The 21,357-nt window shown below is 32.8% G+C and overlaps 2 protein-coding genes across 2 annotated transcripts; both read right to left on the reverse strand.

Annotated features, from left to right (window-relative positions):
* Positions 1–1,882: 1,882 nt before the first annotated feature.
* Adss (adenylosuccinate synthetase) lies at positions 1,883–11,562 on the reverse strand. Its single transcript, XM_069126863.1, has 6 exons — positions 11,269–11,562; positions 5,882–5,984; positions 3,594–3,957; positions 2,955–3,347; positions 2,472–2,728; positions 1,883–2,040 (listed from the first exon to the last, which is right to left on the reverse strand). Exons 1-6 carry the CDS (start codon positions 11,452–11,454, stop codon positions 1,991–1,993), a joined length of 1,353 nt encoding a protein of 450 aa, XP_068982964.1. The 5' UTR covers positions 11,455–11,562; the 3' UTR covers positions 1,883–1,990.
* A 3,335-nt stretch (positions 11,563–14,897) lies between these two features.
* LOC138187092 (uncharacterized) lies at positions 14,898–16,514 on the reverse strand. The gene is made up of 2 exons (XM_069127571.1): positions 15,231–16,514; positions 14,898–14,960 (listed from the first exon to the last, which is right to left on the reverse strand). Exons 1-2 carry the CDS (start codon positions 16,512–16,514, stop codon positions 14,898–14,900), a joined length of 1,347 nt encoding a protein of 448 aa, XP_068983672.1.
* Positions 16,515–21,357: the final 4,843 nt, after the last annotated feature.

The raw sequence follows: 21,357 nt of genomic DNA on the forward strand, positions 1-21,357 counted from the left end.
GAGGGTGGTTTGCCTTCAACAAAGAGAAAGTACCGATATTTTTTGTTCACGACTGACACGTTCATTTTTGTCTGGTTCTAACTCAATCAACTAATTCGGTTATAATTTATTTAAAGCGCGCGAATTAAATCCGATAGAATTACTGCTTTCATCTCCGATGCTTTTTGATAAATTTTTTAACAATAGCTACGGGAGTGCTTCAAAGTAACGGCCGCATAGCGTAAGTACACAAAATGGTAATACTCTTACTTATTACATTAATAATCCTGAACAGTGGTATAAATATCTAAGTTTGGCACAAAGATTCAATTTTACGCCAAGTAAATATACCAGAAGTCACGCTATTCGCAAAATGTTTGATGTAAGATACATTGTTACAAGATCTGATTGTAGAAGATTAAGATAATATATATCAAGAACGTCGTGATGAATAGGAAACACCCGAGGAGGAAATAATTCTAGAGATATACGAATAAAATAAGAAAATTTAGAATATAAAGGGGAAAAAACATAAGCCATATAAATTCGATGTCTTAGGTGCAACACAAAGAACACAATTGGCATTGGGACAAAAATCTGGTCCGAAATTTTTAGATACGTATGTACTAACCAACGAATTACGAAACAATAAACTTATTATATGTAAGATAGGAAATCAAGTTCTCAACGTTTTGACGATAGAGGATCATACGAAACCATACATTAAGGGGGTATTCTGGTCTAGAGGCATGAATTTCGGGCGATTTTTGAAGCTCTGTACAAGCGAAACAAAAAATATTTTTGCTATCCTTCTTTTTAGCATTTGTTTATTGATATTTCGAGATTACGTAAAAAATTCACTGAGAAAAAAACTCAATATTTAAAAAGTTATGAGCTGGTAAAGTGGGTGTTGCCAAAAAAATGGGGTGTCGTGGCGTGCATGATATCAACCCTTCTGGGCATCTGAAATAAAAAATGTGAACGGATTCTTAATTAGTATGGATGCTGCTATCGTCTGAACCTTAGAAAAGTCAATACAACATTTTTTCACAAAACGACGGCCGTTTGAAGACAAATTTCTTATTTCGCACGTTTTCTTGACAATTCCGAACGTTTAAAAAATAGTAATATTAAAGATTTTGAGCTGAGCATGGTCCGGACGATAGAGGAGTATATAAGGAATATTCAGACCAAATTTAAAATAAATCGGTTCATTAAAACTTGAGATATCGTGCATGCCAACTCGAAAAAAGTAGTTTCGAGAAAAACGCGTTTGAAGTTTTGAGACAAGTTTACTCGGACAACGTCTACCGTCTACTATTCATTTGTTCCGGTCAGACCGGAGCAGATGCCGCGTCACAAAAATGGCTGTAACACATAAAATAATTGAAATTTTGAAAAATCCTTTTAAGCGCACATTCTTGAATGTCTAAGCTTTGGAAATATGAAAAAAAAATTTTTTCGATTTTTTCAAATTTCTAGACCAGAAGTCTAAGACCTTAAGTATGAGAATCATAATACAAGTAAAAATGTTTAACCTAAGGGTAGGGCAAAATGGTTAAATATAGGGTACGACATATGTAGGTGGGATTCGATTGTATCTGCGAATGGAGTGGATGATGGGTGATTGAAGGCCAAGTGAAAGATATTGAATGAAGATACTGCATTAGACCAGAGTGTCGATCGCAAGTAAAGAGTAATTCCTAAAATGTACACGAGACATGTATGGGATCACGTAAAGGCTATACGCGATGAAAATGTGTGTTGTATGTATGATGTCACTATGAATGTGGTCTGATTACAAAGCGAGAGAATCGCTCATGCACTGTCGAAAAATTCATGTCGGCAATGTGTTGTATTAAAGTCTTTGCGTTGTGTTAAGCGTCGTGATTGTAAAGAAATGTTAAGTATATCCATTTTATTTAATAAAGACTTCACACGTTCATTCGCCCAATCCACTGATCCTACACAAATAAATATATTTCCATGGTTGTAACCAATATGTGTAACGTCAAAGTGTAATTACACTTTCTCGGCCTGCTCCCACTCCAATCCATTTAACTGAAACAATAATAATTTTTGAATTTAATGTTATTAATAATATTTAATTGTTTGTACTTGTAATACGTCTAAGTTCAAGACTTTGCATTTTTAACTAAATATGAGAGGAATTGAAAACAAAAAAATATTTTTTATATAACAAGAAATTTTCATTATTCAAGTCAGAATCGGATCTTCATTCTATACAACGATACTCAAAAAGCTGATCAGTTTTCAAAATAAATGCATAGATGGACATTCGCAATCTAATTATAATATTGAATAGGTAATATAGAACATAGAGTTGAAAAAATTAATATTTTACTAATTTTTTACTGGAAAAGATTATTAATATGCTCTTTAGTTTTAATCGACGATACTGTACGCAAAGCTCAAACAGTCACAAAACTGATCATGAGATTACATAATAGTTTCACATATTAAAATATTACCTGGCACGCCAAGATGTTCTTCTATTAATTGTATATATTTTTTTGCATTAGGAGGTAGCTTTTCCAAGGAACGTACACCCTCTGTCTCTGACTCCCAACCATCGAGAGTCTCGTAAATTACTTCTACTTTTGCTAAATCAGAGGTGCTACTTGGAAAATAGTCAATTTCTTTTCCATTTAATCGATAACCTATACCGACTTGAATTTTTGGAAGCGTATCTAGAATATCTAATTTCGTAAGACATATTGACGTATATCTGCAAAATAAATATAATTTAAATTATTGATGAAGTAAAAAATTTGAAAGTAAAAAAGTGCATGTAATATGCAAAAATATATAAATATCCCAAGTATAGTACTCGTTATAATATTTTGTAAATGCATAATTCTCTACGTAGGTTCCTCTTTATCTAATTACATTCATAAAAATATGAATTTGCCTAAAAGTCCATTTATCATATTTATTATAAAAGCATTTCTTACCCATTAACCAAGGCGGTGAATTTAAGAAGAGTTAAATCTAGCCAACCACAACGTCTCTTCCTATTTGTCGTAACACCAAATTCGTGTCCTCTTTTTTGTAAAAGTTCGCCTGTAGCATTCAAAAGTTCAGTAGGAAATGGACCATCACCAACTCTTGTGGTATACGCTTTAACAACACCGACAACTTCTCCGATATAAGACGGCGATAATCCAAGACCGGTACAAACACCACCTATACTGCAGTTAGAACTCGTAACATAGGGATATGTACCAAAGTCTATGTCTAACATCGCAGCATTTGCACCTTCTACTAATACTTTTTTTCCTTCGCGTAATGCTTGATGTAAATACTGAACTGTTTCTTTCACTAGTGGTCTTATTCTTTCTGCATAGCTGAAAAATAGGATAAAGGAAATAGAATAAAGAAATTGTTTTTTACTAAGTACACTATTGCTTATAAGAATCCGGATATTTTAGTCGATACATAGTACATGATAATACATGACTAGTATTATTTTATTAATATATAATAATTATTCACGATTCAATACTATTTTCAACAAACTCTTCTCATACTTGTTTAGTGCTAATATCTGAATCATATTTAGATTTAAGTGAAAAATAAATAAAAATACGTACTCTTTATACCGCTGAAGCTCTGCTTTCACGTCGACCTGAAGTGCTGGAAACATTTTTTGATACGAGGTAATCAGCGCATCAAACTTTTGTGAGAATTTGTCGAAGTCGCCGAGAAGATCACCGATTCTAAGTCCATTTCTAGCAGCTTTGCTCGAGTACGTTGGACCAATTCCTTTTTTAGTAGTACCCAGGGACTGCGTACCTTTTTCTAATTCTTGAAGGCCATCGACTTGCTGATGAAAATCAAATACTATGTGCGCACGATCAGAAATTATCAATCGCTCCTGCCAATTTTTTAAACCTTTCGCTTCATTGCTTTCTAATTCCTCAAAAAGACCCGGTAAGTGTATTACTACTCCGTTTCCTGAAACAAAATTCATGACAGGATAGTATTACAATTATTGTAATACAGTATCAGCAGAAATATGATCACGGTGATCAATTTTCTCTTTTAGATTCATATTAGTATTATAAAATCTATAGAAGGCGGGAATAAATCGCATTACACGATTAACTTAAATTATATTACTGTTTTACACTTATAAATCAATTGCAAATTAGTTTGTGTCGCATAATATAATTTGAAGTATAGGTAGTACGTACATTTTTTATCAGTTTCCTCTTTTTTCAGGTTTCCAAGGTTATCCTCAATTTTTTTTTTTTTTAGAAATAAATCTATAACATTTTTATGCTGGATTCTTAACGGATATTGAGAAGAGTTGAGGAAGTATCATAAAATATATTATACAGAAGGAATATACATTTATCATAATAAAATTAAGAGCAACTTTTGAAAGAAGAAACAAACTGGTATCTGCAACGGTTTCATGTGCCTCACCTGGTATAGTGTAATGAAACCGTCGTATCCGTTTCCAAGGTATTTTGCGGATAGTGTAGCGAACACTATTATATAGAGTAAGCCACGAAATTGGAATGGGTTATATTTGGACTTTAGTTAAAGATCGAAAGAGATTAAAAATTTCATATATAAATTATATCTAAAAATTATATATGAAATTTTTTAAACTAAACAACATTGGATTACTGTGTCTACCACAGAGCCCAGATTTAAATCCCATCGAACATTTATGAGACCATCTCTATCAAATACCAGACAACATATGAAATAACAAACTGTTATTTCAAGATGCGTTGTTGCTCATTTGCTTAAATATAGATAACAATGTTGTCAACAAACTAATATTAAGTACGATTTGAAAACGCAATTCGAAATTATGGATACCAAACTTCCTTTTGAAATCACATCTACATCTGTATTTTGCTTATTAAATTGATAGTCAACTTAATTTCCGCAGATGGTGGCGGTTTATTTATTTATTTTTCTATAAATGTAAAGACATGTTTCAATACATGAACAGTTAAGCTCATATTAATTAATAGCTTTTTGGGTCTTTTGCTTCGTATGAACAAAATGACTGAAATCATTATCACGACAATTATGCTAATTCTTCTTTATAACATTTGTATATATTGCTGAAACACGAATAAATTCATGCACAAGATATCAATGAAAATGTTGTATAGATTCTTTCCAGAATCAAAGCATAGCTTAAAAAAGAGTATTACAGGAGAATACAACTCTAACATTTTCATGTTGGATGACGTAAGGAAATTTACATCAAGACGAAAACTGCTTCTATTATGACGCAACGTTGCGTTAAATTTCTGTCTTGAGAACCAAAGATGTAGTTTTAGTTGCAATTTATATTGCGATCAGAATAGATAGATTCGTACACAATACATTAAATATGACTAATCTCCACAATATACGATTGTATTACAGTTGTTGTTATTATAATTGTATATATATATATATCTACTTCCATTATAACTGTCGGTTAAAATTATGTCACAAATAGCTAATGCCAAAGAACTATAAAAAAACTTTCAACGAAGATGTGTCACCGACTAATTTTATAACATATTTTGTAGTTGGTATCTTCATTTTTTAATATTTAACAATTTGTTATACGTAACATAATATGTGTTATATAAACTAGTTCCACTGTATTTATGTGTTTCTATTTCCCGTATTATGTAGTTAGTAAGTACAGTTTTTAGTGGAATGGCCCCGACACGACCTAAAGATGATAAGTCCTTATTGTCCGTATCGCCACCAGCTTATGTAACATGTATATTGTTACATTCTATACCCAAAACAGTTACGTAGATACTTAATTTTTTCTCTGTTTTTTTGGATGTTTAGCTAGCGTAATATGAGATCATCGATATTCTATTAAGGGCCATCATAATCGAAAAATAATTACCTATAAGCGAAGTGCATCTAGGATTGATTATTCCACTGGGTAGAAGATGGAAGTGGAACTCCGCACCGTCTACTACTACTGTATGCCCGGCATTGCTTCCTCCCTGCAAAATTAAAATTCTCCTTTTGCTCCAATGTAAATATCTTTTTCCTTCATCTTTATTCCATACTTTTTAAACACTTCCAGTGACGGATCAGAACAGATGTTGTTCATCTTACTCAAACATCAAAATTATTATAACTTTCAATGAAACATCTAAATAATAATTATAAAACGAACAATTTAATTTATATCCTAAAATATTTTTCATACGGTTTACTAATGTTGCTGGCAGTGAATTAATGAAATATCATTTTGTAGATAACACAATTTAAAGAGTGCAGGGTAGAGTGTCAGATTACAGTTATTTTATGATTCCTCGAATGAGAACTGATTAACATGTTAAATGAAAAATAGAAGAAATATTGAACATGTGATGCCAATAAGCAATATCTAATGAAGCACGAAATTAGCATTATTTACTAATATTAGCACATTAGAAACTAGTAACGAGAATTCAAATTTTCAGATACGTGTATTACCTTTTAATTTTTTTCCTGATAACGGAGCTTCTCGTCCTCGATATTACCGATTTTAATTTTAGACTTTGTTATAACGGATGTTTTCAGCTTGACGTTAGAGCAAAGGCGTATACAAGAAACATTCAAGCGTACATAGGACCAATTATAATGTTAAAAAATTAATGATCTTTAGTGAAATTATTAGAGGAAAAATATATAACGAACATCAGTTGTGATAGAACAAATTAATTAAAAGATATTACTGTTACTATATAAAATTATGTACTCGTAAAAAGAAAAGATACGTTAAAACTTACAACATATTATATAATACGGATCGAAACTACATACAAAACGAAATTTTCAGATTCTAGATACAAGACGTAAGAAGAATAATTTGAATAGTTTAGGGTAGAGCTTTATATGTTTGGATTAACGATATTATCTGAAAAATTAATGTCATGTTTTCCGTAAATAGTTCATTTTAATTTTCGACACGATTTTTTAATCGTTTGCAACAATGTAATAAAGAGAGATATTAAAGAAAATTTATTTATATTGAGCGAATAACACATAACGATAACAAATATTTCGAAAATATTTTTTGACAGTAAATTCATGGTCGCCTTTTAAGTTTTTTTAAATAAAAATTTTAATTTCACTAGTAAAAAATTACGGATGTAAACTCTCGAATACTTTTTAGCTATTATCATTTTGTGTACATCAATTACAATTTTGTTGGCGTTGAAATACTATAATAGATCAATTATAACAAAAGTTTAAACAAGTAAATATTATCTCCGAATTTATGAGAAAGTTGAACGAGATATTAAACCTAACAAATACCAAAGTCGTATTCTAAAGTCCTACTCAGATTAATTCAAGCAACTTGAAATTTCGTGATTGTTTTGACTATTAGATATATATTTATTTAATTTAAAATATTCTTTCAAACTACCTTCATTCTTACTAATTCACTTCAAGCAATTTGAAACATTTGATAGTTTCAAATAAAGCAAAGAAATAAGGATACAAGAAAAAAAGCTACCTTCACAATAAAACAAGTATTATATTTATGAACAATGTGAAACATCAATGTCAAACACGATTTATGATAACTTGTGCAAATTAAGTAATAATTATGGTAGAAAAGTTGATTTTACTACATTTGATATTCATAAGCACCAGCAAGTCACAGATGGCAATCGACTTCCTACTAGGGAAGAACTTATGTAAGAACTAAATGTAACGAAGTTCTGCACAAATGTACTAGCCATTAAATCTCGGACAAGCAGCGGTAGAAAATGTACCTAATCGCCTATATAGAGGTGGTTGCAACGAAATCGAAACGCTGAACCATATACTAGATACACTAGATACTATATACTAGATATTTACACAAGAGTGGTCAAGCACAAAGCTATTGCAATATTTTCTGTTACCGAAAGGATTCTGAAAACAGAACTTGATGGCAAAGCTAAGAAGAACTGCATTGGTTATAGACGGGCAAGTATGTAGCTAGTGAATAAACCTTACAAAAGCCTATAAGAAAAAGACTAATTACTATCAAGAACTGGAAGATGCTAATATGAGATACAACGCCACAGAAGTCAAATTCACATCTGTTTCCATACCTTGTCAGGGTATATGAAACAGAAAGCAGTAGCAGAATTAACCGGTATGGAAATTGAAAGAAAGAATTGATTATTCTGTCATCTCGAGCCCTAATTGGAGAACTTAATGCATTCTGTATCTTTAACAAATCCATACTCAAAAGGAGAACGGGTGTAGGTTGAATTGGACCTTGATACTCGATCTAGTTATGTATTACCTGTAAACAGGTATAATGATATGCTTATTAATACATAGTAAGATGGATAAAAAACAAAAAAGAAAAAAAATAGTTAAGCAGTAATGGTCGTGTGCAGTACGTGCTTGTTGAATAAAATTAATACTCGTTAATCAAATTTTATTTATGAAATCCTTCTAGAAGGAAATCTACCGACGATATGAAATAAGAATAATGTACCGTTGCAGAAAGATACAAAATTAATTTTATAATGCCCATTATTTTATATCGTTTCTTTTACTTCATGATAATTTTCCCTATTTTCTTATTTTAAGAATATCACTCATTATATTTATGTGGGGTTAGGTATATCTTTAATGATCGTAATAATAGACGTATATTTGATTTTGTCGCATACTCTCGTGTTTTAACTCATTATGCAGTAGATGAAGTACAACGACGTCATATAATCGGTAGAACATTCGGGTAATTATATTTAAACTATCTATTAGGTGATCCGAGAAGTTCGTACCATGTTACATTTACATATTTCATGAAGTGAACAAAGAACGATAAGATATATAATGAGTGGCAGAAACTTTGTACACTACCGTTTAGAAGTATATAGAATATTGTAAATGGAGAATGTAGATACTTTTCTTGACAGAATGTAATTCAGTTACAATATTATGGATAGAAGGACTCAAAACACTTTTATCTTTTATTAAAGTTATCATAAGATATTATAAAATATATTATTTTGAAAAGTTAATATGTAATACAAAAATTGGCATTAAACAAAAAATTGCTGGCATAGTTAGAAGGAAGAAACAAAGATACAGGCCAGCTCATTCCGCACCCCCAGCATGGCCTGTACACATGGATACCACGTGCGCTGACCAGACTAATTCGTAAGAGGACGAAAAACGAATGTGGACAAGTATCACTCATCTCCCCAAGAGGAACCGACCGAGTTCTGCCACGAAAGCTGGCCACAAATCTTCAATCAAATACTTACATGCGCAACCAACGGCGACCCCCACTAACCCCTAAAAAAATTACCAAGTACCACCTCGCAGGTATCGACATAAAACCACGGTACCCCATATAGACAACAGAATCTCAAAAATTGCCCACTTCGGAACAAAACTGTAATTCGGAAAACTCAGCTACCACCAAATCTCCATCAATTATTTTGTGCGAAAATCTGATTAAATCAATTATTCATCTACTGTCCAAACACCTAAAAGATTTCAACATAAAATGCATCTACATGAACAAACACAGAATATAATAACGAACAAGTATACTGGAGACATCTTGCAGCGATAATAATAATAGATAATACTAGTAATAATATCAGTAATATCTTATCTATATTTATCTATAATTATATTTTGTGATAAGTATCTGCTTATAGTAATAGGAATGTTAGCAAATGTACGTACATATTTTTATACAATTGCAGTATATTGTATACCAATGAATGATATGTGAAGTATCTAAAAGCTATTAATGAGCACTGTGCGTGTGAGTGCTTGAAAAATTTAATAGTGTAGCAATTCATAGTAGTCTAAATAAAGTTTCATTTTAAGCCAATTTATGTTTATAACGACATTCAGAGTGGATAGAATATTATGTAATGAACTGTGAACCTTGCCTCTTGTGTTAATAACCCATGTAACTCACATAAGTGGTTGATATGACTTTAAACAATAGGAATAAAAAAGAATATTAGATTTATTAAAAATCATTCTTTTATTTAGTATATATAAATTTTAATATTTATGCAGGTTTGCACCAGATCTTAACTGTAGTATGATTGTTTAAGAATTATATCATATTATATCAATTATAGAGATATATTAAGATCATCTCATTAAAAAAGATCTTAATAAACCAATGTAAAAAAGAAGCTAATATATAAATTGACTTTTAATTTATTATACATATAAAGTTATTAATGATAGTCAATTATGTAAAAATTAATAAATAATATACAAATTTTGTAGAAATTACAAATTAATTAGAGCATCATTAAAATTATAACTTTATGACTACATGATTATTACAGAGAAATATACTTATATATGCGATACTAAAATTTGATCTAATAAAGTACGCAAATCATTTTAATTAATATACAAACATGTAAATGGACACATGTCAATTATTACATGTATACACATTTATGTGTCAAACGTAATTAATGTTTCATAAACTAGAATATGTGAAAATTCTGCATCAATTACAAATGACTAAGTACTATTTTACTTCTATAAAGATATTGTGTCAAGATGGGTTATAAAAACATTTAGATATGACAGATGCTATGTGTAAGTTATTTACATACTTGCATTTATCTATATGAATTTAAGAAGGATAATATCTAAATATAAGGTACGGAACATAGAATATGGAATATATAAATAAAACAATAATAAGAAAGAAAATTATGAAATGTTTTATATGAAATGGATATCTGAATAAGATAAGTAAATTACCGCCAAGATAAGTAAATAAGCAAATAAATTTGAAAAAATGCTAATGCAGAAGCTTTCATTTTTTCACTATCATGATAATAAAAAATGCAGTAGAGGATTTTGGTAAATATAGAACTTGTCATAAAAATGAGTACTAAACTATATGATATTTACTAAATATGTATTATAATTTCAAAGTTTCATTATCATAAATTATACTCTTTTCAATGCTTAAATTAGCTTACAGAAGTATACAATATTTATTTACCTCCGTAAGAGGAGGGATATCAATATAGAGAAAGAATCACTAATAATCATGTGACATATATGAAAACAGTGGAGAGAAAGAGACAGAGGAGGGAAAATTTTCGTCACTGTTGAAAATAAAACGATGAAAGGGGAAACATAGAATCTATTGTGTGTCTTTTAAACGATGGATATAGTAGTCTACGATACTAAATCTTCTAATAGAAAGTACATTTTGGATCAAATTTAAACGTATAGAACTTTATGCCGGAAAAAAGGCGGACGAGAATGAAAAAATGGCGGACTCACCTGACACCTGCAGACGACGTCAGCATCCATAGCAAGCATATCGACGACCTTGCCTTTACCTTCGTCGCCCCATTGTGCTCCAAGAACAACAGTAACTTTGGCTGTGTTAGTATTCGACACACGTTGCTTTTTCCTCGGTGATGCAAGAACACCATCTCCATTTGCTTGTTGAACGGAACGCTGCATTTTCGGGTACTATATTCGTAACTTCCCGAGCAACTGAACAAATTACGCGCGCACGCACACACCTCGAAAACCGTCGCGCGACTGCTGAAACATAGACTGGTAGTCTACCAATGATAGAAGAGTTTGACTGACTTATATTTCAGCGCCGAATGGAACGACATCTAGAGGGAAAAATAAAGATTATAAAAATTAAATAATCTGAAGTAAGATAAAAATTATAGAATAATACAAATATTAATTCTACGAAGATTTTCATCATTAAAAATATAACTTTACAATTAAATGAATAAACACGTTTAACGATTTATTAATAATTTTGTTATTAATTAAGGTGATTGACATCAGGCATAACATTATTTTTTATATCAAACACATTTTAATCGGTAAAGTAAAAATATTGGCTAATCGTAAGCACATATGTACTAGATAGTACCGAATAGACTGATATTTAATGTTTTTTCGGGTCTCAAATTTTGCAACTTTACCATTTTCACGTCGCATGCGACTTTATCGATGCTAGTATAATGGAAGGTTCAACAGTTATGTTACTGAACGTATTGCATACTAATGCATTCTGTTTCTGTTATATAGTTACAAGTAAAGTACGTGTTACTATAATTTTCTGGCCCAAGATATTATTTTATCTGGAACTAAAAATTATTATCTTTCTATTTTCTATCTATTAAGTAATTTTATTTGATCAAATTAAATATAACACGTATATTAAATTTTTAAACGCCAGATATTTACATTACAGATAAATTACATTAGCTCACGCTTACGTATATATTTACTTTATTTACATAATAGAGTGATGAACGTTAAGCGGTAAGCGATAAGCGTTACGGCTTGTCACGCAGATTTTTGACGGCGAGAGAGCGGGGCATCCTCTTGCAAGTCGAGCGTACACGAATAAGGCCACGATTATAGAGGAGAGTGATAAACGATGACTGATAAGCGGTAGAGCGACAAGACAAGTGACGGCTGAGCGATAGGAAATAAATCTATAGATTTGACTTATAGTATGTTTGACTAATAATTAAAATAAATCAAACCTATGGATTTATTTTCTATCGCTCAGCCATCACTTGTTTTGTTGTTTCCTAAGCCTTAATAATCAGATCTTTATTCATGCACACTCGATTTACAGAAGGATCCCTCCGCTCTCTTGCCATCCAAAATCGCAAGTCAAACCGCAGCGCGGGCTGTTATTCTATGGCCGAAAGTTGAAACGATTAGGTGTATCCGTGTTACTTTGCGACAAGTGTAATCTCTGTAATACTTCCGTAATCATTCATTCATACGCTACTATATTAGTATTTAGTTGACGTACATTTTTATTCAATAATATATTACAATCTTATATAATTTATGATATTACCAATATCTCATCCACCTTACCAATTTTGGTGATTTTTGAATATGTTGTCGGGGACATGATTCTGAATAACCTTTTTCTATACATGTAACCGCTGCTCGACCTTAATTTCCAAAATATATATGTCGGAGATGAGAGGACACCGGGGCCTCCCCTCTGAAACTTCGAAAAACCCATAAAAGATTGTAATTAAGGTTTGCAATTGTAATTAAACAATTTGCCGTCATTTTGCCCAATTGTATTTGTGCGAGATTTGTGACAATGAGCTTGGGCTCAAGGCGACGATCAGTCGCCGAACGTAGCCGCGGTCACGGGATGAACGCTTTGTCTAACAAAGGCATGGAGTAACTCTATAGCTCTCCTTAAAAAGGAAATAGTTGCAACACTCGACAGTAACGAATAACACAAACAAGGCAAGTCAAATACCTAGGACTCCACCTGGATACACGATTTACATGGAAACAACATATTAAATCAATAATATACAAAATACAGACAGCAAGGAGACAAATGCAATGGTTAACAAGTCGAAAATCCAAACTAAGTATAGAAAACAAACTAAAAATATACAAAACAATTATAAAACCAGTCTGGACGTATGGAATACCACTATGGGGAACAGCAGCAATGAGCCATATAAACAAAATAGAGATAATCCAAGCTAAAATCCTCAGAACAATAGTAAACGCACCATGGTACGTCAGAAACGAAGATATACGGAAAGATCTTGGAATACCAACGGTCAAGGAGGAGATTAGCAGATAAGCAAGAAGGTACAGAGAAAGAGTAGCAACGCACCCGAATCGGCTAGCAGCGGAAACGATCAACACATCAAACATAGAAAGAAGACTAAAAAGGAATCACCCAACAGATCTCACAAAGGACACAACCTAGCAAACACGAAGATGGTACCCCGCTGGGGGTAACCACCCACATGCTATATTATTACAACACCAAGATATAACATTTTACCAAATGTCCTACTGGACAAATTGTAAAATTTAAATAAATAAATAGAAAAAAAAAACTCGACAGTAAACTTTCCAACGGTCTCTGTCCCGTAGCTCGCCATATGCAGACCCTATTCTTCGAGTAAGATGATTGCCAGATGTCGATGCACCTCCGCAGTACATGGTCACCTAGCCTGAGGGCCCGTTATAAAGCTTAAGATTTAGCTAACTAAAGTTATTCAAACAGACAAACAGTCTTTGTCCCAACTACGAGAAGATAGAGGAGACCTATTGTCCAACGGACGACGTCTCCCACCAGTAACTTTCCCTCAAGAGCGGCTAGCATCCTTTCTAACCACCGATATGAAGATTAACCAATTAGCAGCAACGCCAATGTCCCTCACCTTCTGAATGAAGGCTATCGTCGACGAATCCGATGACCTCGTGTCCTTAGACACACCCCAATATAGTTTTTCCTCTGTGGCATCATCGGGACGGAAACTCATTCTTCCTTGCGATCTCATCGACGAAAAGAGTAACCCCTTACGACCAGTGAATATTACGCGTCCGACTTAGATTTTGTGAGCACGTACATCTATCATCCCGTTGACCGCGGATTCGTTATTGAACCTAGGATCATTGTCATTAGTTTCTCGAGTGTCTGATTACAACGGTTACTTGTCCAATCCTGTAATAATCGTATTTGCACTAGTCAATGTCTTTTCTATCGCATAACGACACTGTGTAATCCAAACGAAGATTCGTTTCACGCCCCTAACCCTAAATCATAATGTAAACCCGACATATATATCTTCACAAAAAGTTGTCAGTACTGTTACAGTGAATTCTGTCTATAATTGTGCGGCTGTGACTAATATGTATGCATCAGTATTGGCTACTGGCCGATTCAGGACGCCACGCAGCTGTCGCATAATGAATTAATTTAAGTTTATATAAGGTTTTAAAATCTAGTGATATTCAAAGAATATTAAATGTTGTTAAAATATAATAATTGTGCGAGAATATTATTTTGAAGAAGATAACTATATTATATTTGAAAATAAATACTCGTTATTCGTACAAATTGTGTAATAGGCTTATTTTTTATTGTATTATTATATTTTAATACAAAATTCACGTCGCTCCCTGGCACGTCGATTTTGAAACCAAATCTTTATCTGAAACAAATCAGTATTATGACAATAATATATGTATAAATACGTAAATACCTTTTCCGATAAATGTAGGTATTATTTCTTTTAACATCTTCCGATTATTGTAAAAAATTAAGTTCTAAGTATCGTTGCTCACAATCAGAAAATTTTAGTTTAGACAAAGGGGAAAGAAAGATAAAAGTTCTTAACTTTTTCTTGAACAAAGAATTATAACGTATAGTTTCAATCGTATTAAAACAAGTTAGTGATAAATGTATAAAATTTTGAAAGTACCCGGTTAGGAGGAAGATTTAAAACATTTGATATCTCCAATACGTTGTCTTTTGAAAGATAAGCATTGATCTGAAATTGCTGCTCGAGAAAATCCAGTTGAAAAGTTGAAAATGGTATCCGAGGATGAAGACTGGGCTTTCGTCTATTTTTTCCAATCACACGTTTTCTAGGAATTTTTGGAGGTTTATACCTTGTACATCGAAGCCACTCTAACTCTGTTGCATTTTTCATTACTTCTACATAATCTGTTTTGTTATTTAAAAGATTAATTAGCTTTTCTTTCATATTATCAAGCGACGGAGATCTATTTTCTATCTTTGTCAACTTTTTTGAGACATTGATTTTTGAATCTTTATTTTTATTTTCTAAAGAGTCACTAGAACTGTAATTTATGCATTTAATTTGTTTGTTGCCAAATTTTTCTTCGTGATCTTGTTTCAGTAATTCTTCTTGAAATTTGTTGCGATAACACCTTTGGACTACTTTCAAATTTATTATGTTATTTTGTTGTTCATTTATATTAACATTACCATAACGTTCATTTATTTCTTCGTAATACTCATCACCCTTCTTAGGTTTAACGTATTCATAATTTGTTACGTGTCCTTTTTCAGTGTGCGTTATTACTTTTGAGCTTCTTATTTCATTTGATTTAAATTCCTCTTGTTCAAGAGGTTTTGAAAAATGTTGATAGACTGCCATATGTTTTTTTTCATCAGCAATTAAACAGGACTTTTTCATATCAGTGGTACGTTTTCCAATTATGTTAAACTTTGAAATTTTATAAAACTGGTTAACGATATTATTTTCTTCAGTATTTAGTAAACTTATACAATGTTCCTCATCCTTATATTGTTTGAAATTGATTGTTTTGAAATTCACTTCGTCGTTTTCTTTTACGTTAACTTCACTTTTTCGTTGAAAATACACACCATAATCTTCCGCATCACTAAATTCGTTATTTTTAAACACATTATTTATTTGATACGTATCTCTTGTGCCAATTCCGAAGTTTGTCGGTAAATTCTGCGCAGGATTCGGTGCAGGATTTTCTTTAATGGATGCAAAATTATTTTTTGTATTTACCGTGACATCTTCTTCTATACTAATTTCAAAGGCTGTTCCAACATTTTTTTCAAATTTTTCTTTCTGTAAATCAAGTTCATGAGTTTTTGTTACACTAAATTGAGACAAGTTTATATATTGGTCATTTCGAAGAAATCTGAATTTATCGGCTAGAATACTTTCGATGCTAAAGTCTTTTGGTTTTCTAACCGATTTCATGTCGAAACTTCAACTGTGGTCGCTTAATAAAATCCTCTTTATATATGGCTCTCCATTACATGCTACTATGGCCACCCCAAATTTTCGCAACTTGCGCCTGCTGAAGCTCGATTTCGAATTAAACGCATAGTTGAACACACGATGCTATCTTGTTGGACCAATGTTACAGCATTCAGTGACTTTCAACCTTAACTTTCTGTATCTCTTTACAAACAAGGTTCTCGAAATTTTTCATTAAACGACTTTACTTTTAATCTTCACGCCTTCCCCCGCCCCTTCTAGTTTTAGCTTTATTAAGCATTCAAATTCGTAAATACGAAAAAATACAGAATGTTCTAGTTTTGACTTTAAATTTCACGTCAATGATTTATATCAAGTCAGATGGCTAGAATTTAAAGTTTATAAGTTGAATATTTACCTGGACTTTATGAAAAAGAATCAGATTGCGTATTAAAATAACATTCTATCAATCATAGACAAAAGCTTTAATGACGAGTAAAGGAGATAAAAATTAGGAATTAAGAAATTTGGATGACAGACACTGTTCGACTGCTAGTACTCAAAAACATCACATAATCCAGAACATATTATCCACGGGATATTGATCGGTGTTCTACTGTAACAATGTAATTGATACTCTTGTGGGGAGAGAAGAAAAAGATGAGTGAAGCGTAGAGACATCCTTGACACAATGATTTGTATAGGGCAGATGGGATACAATGATGTTCATATAATTAGAAATTATAAAATATCCAGATTATCCGATAAGTGAAGTGGACTGAAGAGAAAACGTAAATATTTAGACACTTTTGAAGCAAAGCAAAAACTTTTGAAGATCAAATACTTGCTTGCTTTCTTGGATAATTACCAGCATCGACCAGGTACAATACATCGATCTTCACAAGTGCAGTAAAAGTTGTGGATGCGAGATATGGATAAGTGTTCGAAAATCGAAGTCGATTACTCGTATTTAATCAATGACGAAACATGACTATCTTGCCGTTCGTCGATGATAAGGGTGGTTTCCTATAACAATCTCCAAGCAACTTCCTACGGTAGTTTCTAAGGGACAAAAATAAATTAGCATAGTTCACTTTGAGCCTCATAGATGGTGCTATGAGTATATTAAAACAGAAGACTACAGTTGAAGACCACACGGGAAGATACAAGTTCATTTTTGTTGATTTGTGACTTTTATGTCACTTGGTTGAAACGAATTAAATAAAAGTAAATAAAACTTTATAAATTATAATATATACATATAGGTAACGATAGGTGACAGTTTGAAAATAGGTAACAAATCAATAATATTTTGTGAAACACCAATGATATTAGTTTAGTTTTTATGTTAGTTTATTTAGTTAATATTAGTCTGTATAATTAACGTTATTAACATCTTTTCAAGAGGCTAACAAAAATACATATTTAGTCCAAAAATCAAATAAAAAATAGTTTTGATGTGGAATTGATTGATAACATTAAATTTTAAAATTAATCGTTTATGAAAGATATAAAATATAATATTTTATGATTTTCATCTGTAGCCTTATACTTCATTGTCTTATATTTAAACAGGAAAAGAAATTTTATGGGCCAATGTTGCTTTTTGATCTTTTAATCTGTCCTTCCAATTTTTCTCAGCTGAAAAGTTATAAAGTTTTGTTAAAATTAATGGCTAGAATCTAATCAACCTCTTGAACTCAAAACAATCTTTTTGTTTTGTGCTTCGTAACATCTAATAGTTGCTTCTTTCGTTATGAATACTTCTGAATGCGTTATACTATACTGAATAGTGTTTACGGAAGTATCATTGATTCATTGTTGTTTTGACTACTCTCAAATCTTCCTTTAATTTTTTCAATAATCTCTTCGTTGCTTACATATTTAATGATCAATTGAAAACAATAGTCTGATTGAGGAATATAGAGAGACAGAGAATTTAGGATATTTAAGTATTTGTACTTCGGATATTTTTGTTCTTTTATTATTCGTCATTATACAGATAATCGAACGTTAGAATAAGAAGTGTTTGGAAAATCCTGGTTTTACTATATTTTCATACCACTAGAAAGAAGACACTCCTTCAATTAAGTACATCGATTGTCTCTCGTACTGTGCAGCTTCATGCACATTTATATCTTTCTCGTGATTCTGTCTGCCGAGAAAGACAATTCTTGTATCTGACGTACATTTCTAACGGCTACATTCTAATATGTGCTACGCGCGTCCAATTGCAAGTACTGCACGCCTATATTTTCATGGCATGACGTATTGTGCGAACGAGGCCAAGTATCTATTTCGAGTCGACGCCTGACAAAATAGCAGCCTGACTAAGGAAACCAAAGAAGAAGATTCTCGCGGCTGGATGGCAAATGGATAGCTCGGTCGACTGCAACCGCGTGCATCAATTTCAAATAAGGTCCTTAAAGCTTGATCGAGTTTCTGGAACAGAAGCCTGTTTGTCTGTGTGCGACCTTTCCATACGGTGTTCCAGTTTTCCATCGAGAGTGGTCGTTAATCCGTTCCCTAAGCCTCTACCTTTTTGAATGTTAATTATTGTTCTCATAGGGATCACGGGACTTCCAGCAGAACGGAAGTTCATTGAACCCGTGTACATCTATTCATGCGGTGCAACCATATGCGTTGAGAACGGAAGTAAGATGCGTACAGTACTTTGGCAATAATTAATAGTTTGGATATTCGGAGTAAAATGATGTTAGAATTGTCAGAGAATTGACAGATTTCGTATTGATAGAAATATGTATCGACTAGTTCCTGATCTTGTTACTCGTGCGCTAGGAATTTAGTATTACGTTAAGTAGTAAGGTCTTTGCCGCTTCTTTAGAGACTTCGAGTGTTGGTAGCTTTATATATACATATATTCATTATATATATTCTGACATCTTTTTAATAATTTAACATTGATGATGACACTGTTAAATGTACATGTCGCGATTAAATTATGTTAATTCTTAAAACGAAGCATTGTAGCATTAAACATTTTAAGAATTTTATATTTTTGAAATTTTAAGAAGTTAAACAAGGACAAAAACCACAACGACATGCTCCCTTAGAACAGCCTGACTCGTTTAGAACTTCAAGAGGCGTTACTTTTTTTCTTTTATTCCATTCGACCCTCTAGTCGCTTCAACCCTTCCTGATCGTACAAGGGGTTCCCTTTTGCAGGACGAAGGGCGTATCCGAAAAAATAAAAGAGACTGAATTCCCATCGTCGTGCTCAACCCTTACGCGTGAATACTAAGAGAAAGGGCACGCACTATGCGTGGAATAAAGTAGACCACATTGTCGGGGGAAATTGCCTTTGCAATCTTCAGGAGGCTACTTCCATTCCATCGCCACCTACACGAACCTGCGTTTTGTCTGAGCGTAAGTTACACGTAGGAAGAAAGAAAACAGCGTTTCGCTTGACTACCCTTAACCTATGACGATACCCTCCGAGGGCAGACTGTTATCTGGGAAGCTTTCTTGTTCACCTGGGATCCAGAACTTTAGAGACGGATGAGACACAATTCCGTCAAAACTGTTTTACCTGAGTAATAGAGCATGCGGCGAGATGGTTACAATGAACCTACGATTCTACTGATTAATGAAACGAAGGCTGTCTGTGTGGTTTAAACTTTGCGCTTCGGCCTCATATATTTTTTACGTAAACGGTTGTTTTAATAATTTATAAACTTTTTCAGATTCTTCGTTGCACGATGTTGTTTCAAGACATACGTTACAATTGCTTTTCGACGCATTTGAACATTTCGAAAAAAGAGAAAGAAATTCTGCATGATTTCATTTTATCTATTAGGAGATAAATCTTTCTTAAGAAATAAAACACTATGGAGTGGTTTTTCAGTGTGTTGATGAAACAAAAGATATCCTTAGTTCGAATATTGCATATCGAACATATTCATCGTTCAAATATGTAGTTTATACTTTCGACCGATTAAGAATTGAAATATCACTCTTATTTGGAACATTCGAAGAAACGAAGGAAATGGATTTTCTCGTATACGGTATGCGTTCATGTGCGCGTTTTCCTTACGCGAGCGACAAACGACGACCATGCTTGATGACTGCAGAACTTCCTCTGCCGTATCATAAAGGCCCACCCTCTAGAACGCTTTCATTTCCACGGTTTTAGATTACAACACGCAGCAGTACTTTTTTCTTCGCTGCGATCGTTCCTTCCGTGAATACTGAAAATACTTGCTAACGTGCCTGGCGATACAATTTATAAGAACGTTCCGCTTTTATATTCTTTCTTTTTTTCATCACGAATAAGCGCAAGCACTTTCTCTATTTTTTATTAATTGCCAAAATATAGGATGAATACAAAAGCATCTTCTAGGATACATAATACTCAAGCTTAACTCAAATAACGTATGCAAATTCCTTCTAAAGTAGAATGTTTTTGTTTTTACTGATTTTCGAGGAAGAAACAAATTCTCGTGGGACGGGGTCCGCAAAAGATCGGGCATTACGAAACGGGAAATAGTAAGCTGAAGGGGGTTTCGAAAGGCGCGGAGTTATGCTCTACTCGACGTTTCACAGTTCGTTGAGTTTTACAATTGGTCAATGGATTTTTATTGTCCAGCTGCTTTTGCGAGGCAGTGCCTTCGGGAAATTTATTAAAGCGCATAACTCGTGCATTTCCTATTCTATCGCGGCGAGGGAATAAACTCGATAGTGGCCAGACTGTTCTGTAAAAGCGTGTTGATCTTTTTCCTTGTGTGCTGGGTCAGTTTATGCTCTTTTGCCGCACTGTGTCTTCCCAGAGACGCGATAAGGAGGATTTATAGCTAAAGTAGAATCTCCATGATTTTTAGTTTCG

Source organism: Bombus flavifrons, chromosome 14 (assembly GCF_040668555.2).
Source record: "Bombus flavifrons isolate JBK064 chromosome 14, iyBomFlav1_principal, whole genome shotgun sequence".
NCBI lineage: Eukaryota > Metazoa > Arthropoda > Insecta > Hymenoptera > Apidae > Bombus > Bombus flavifrons.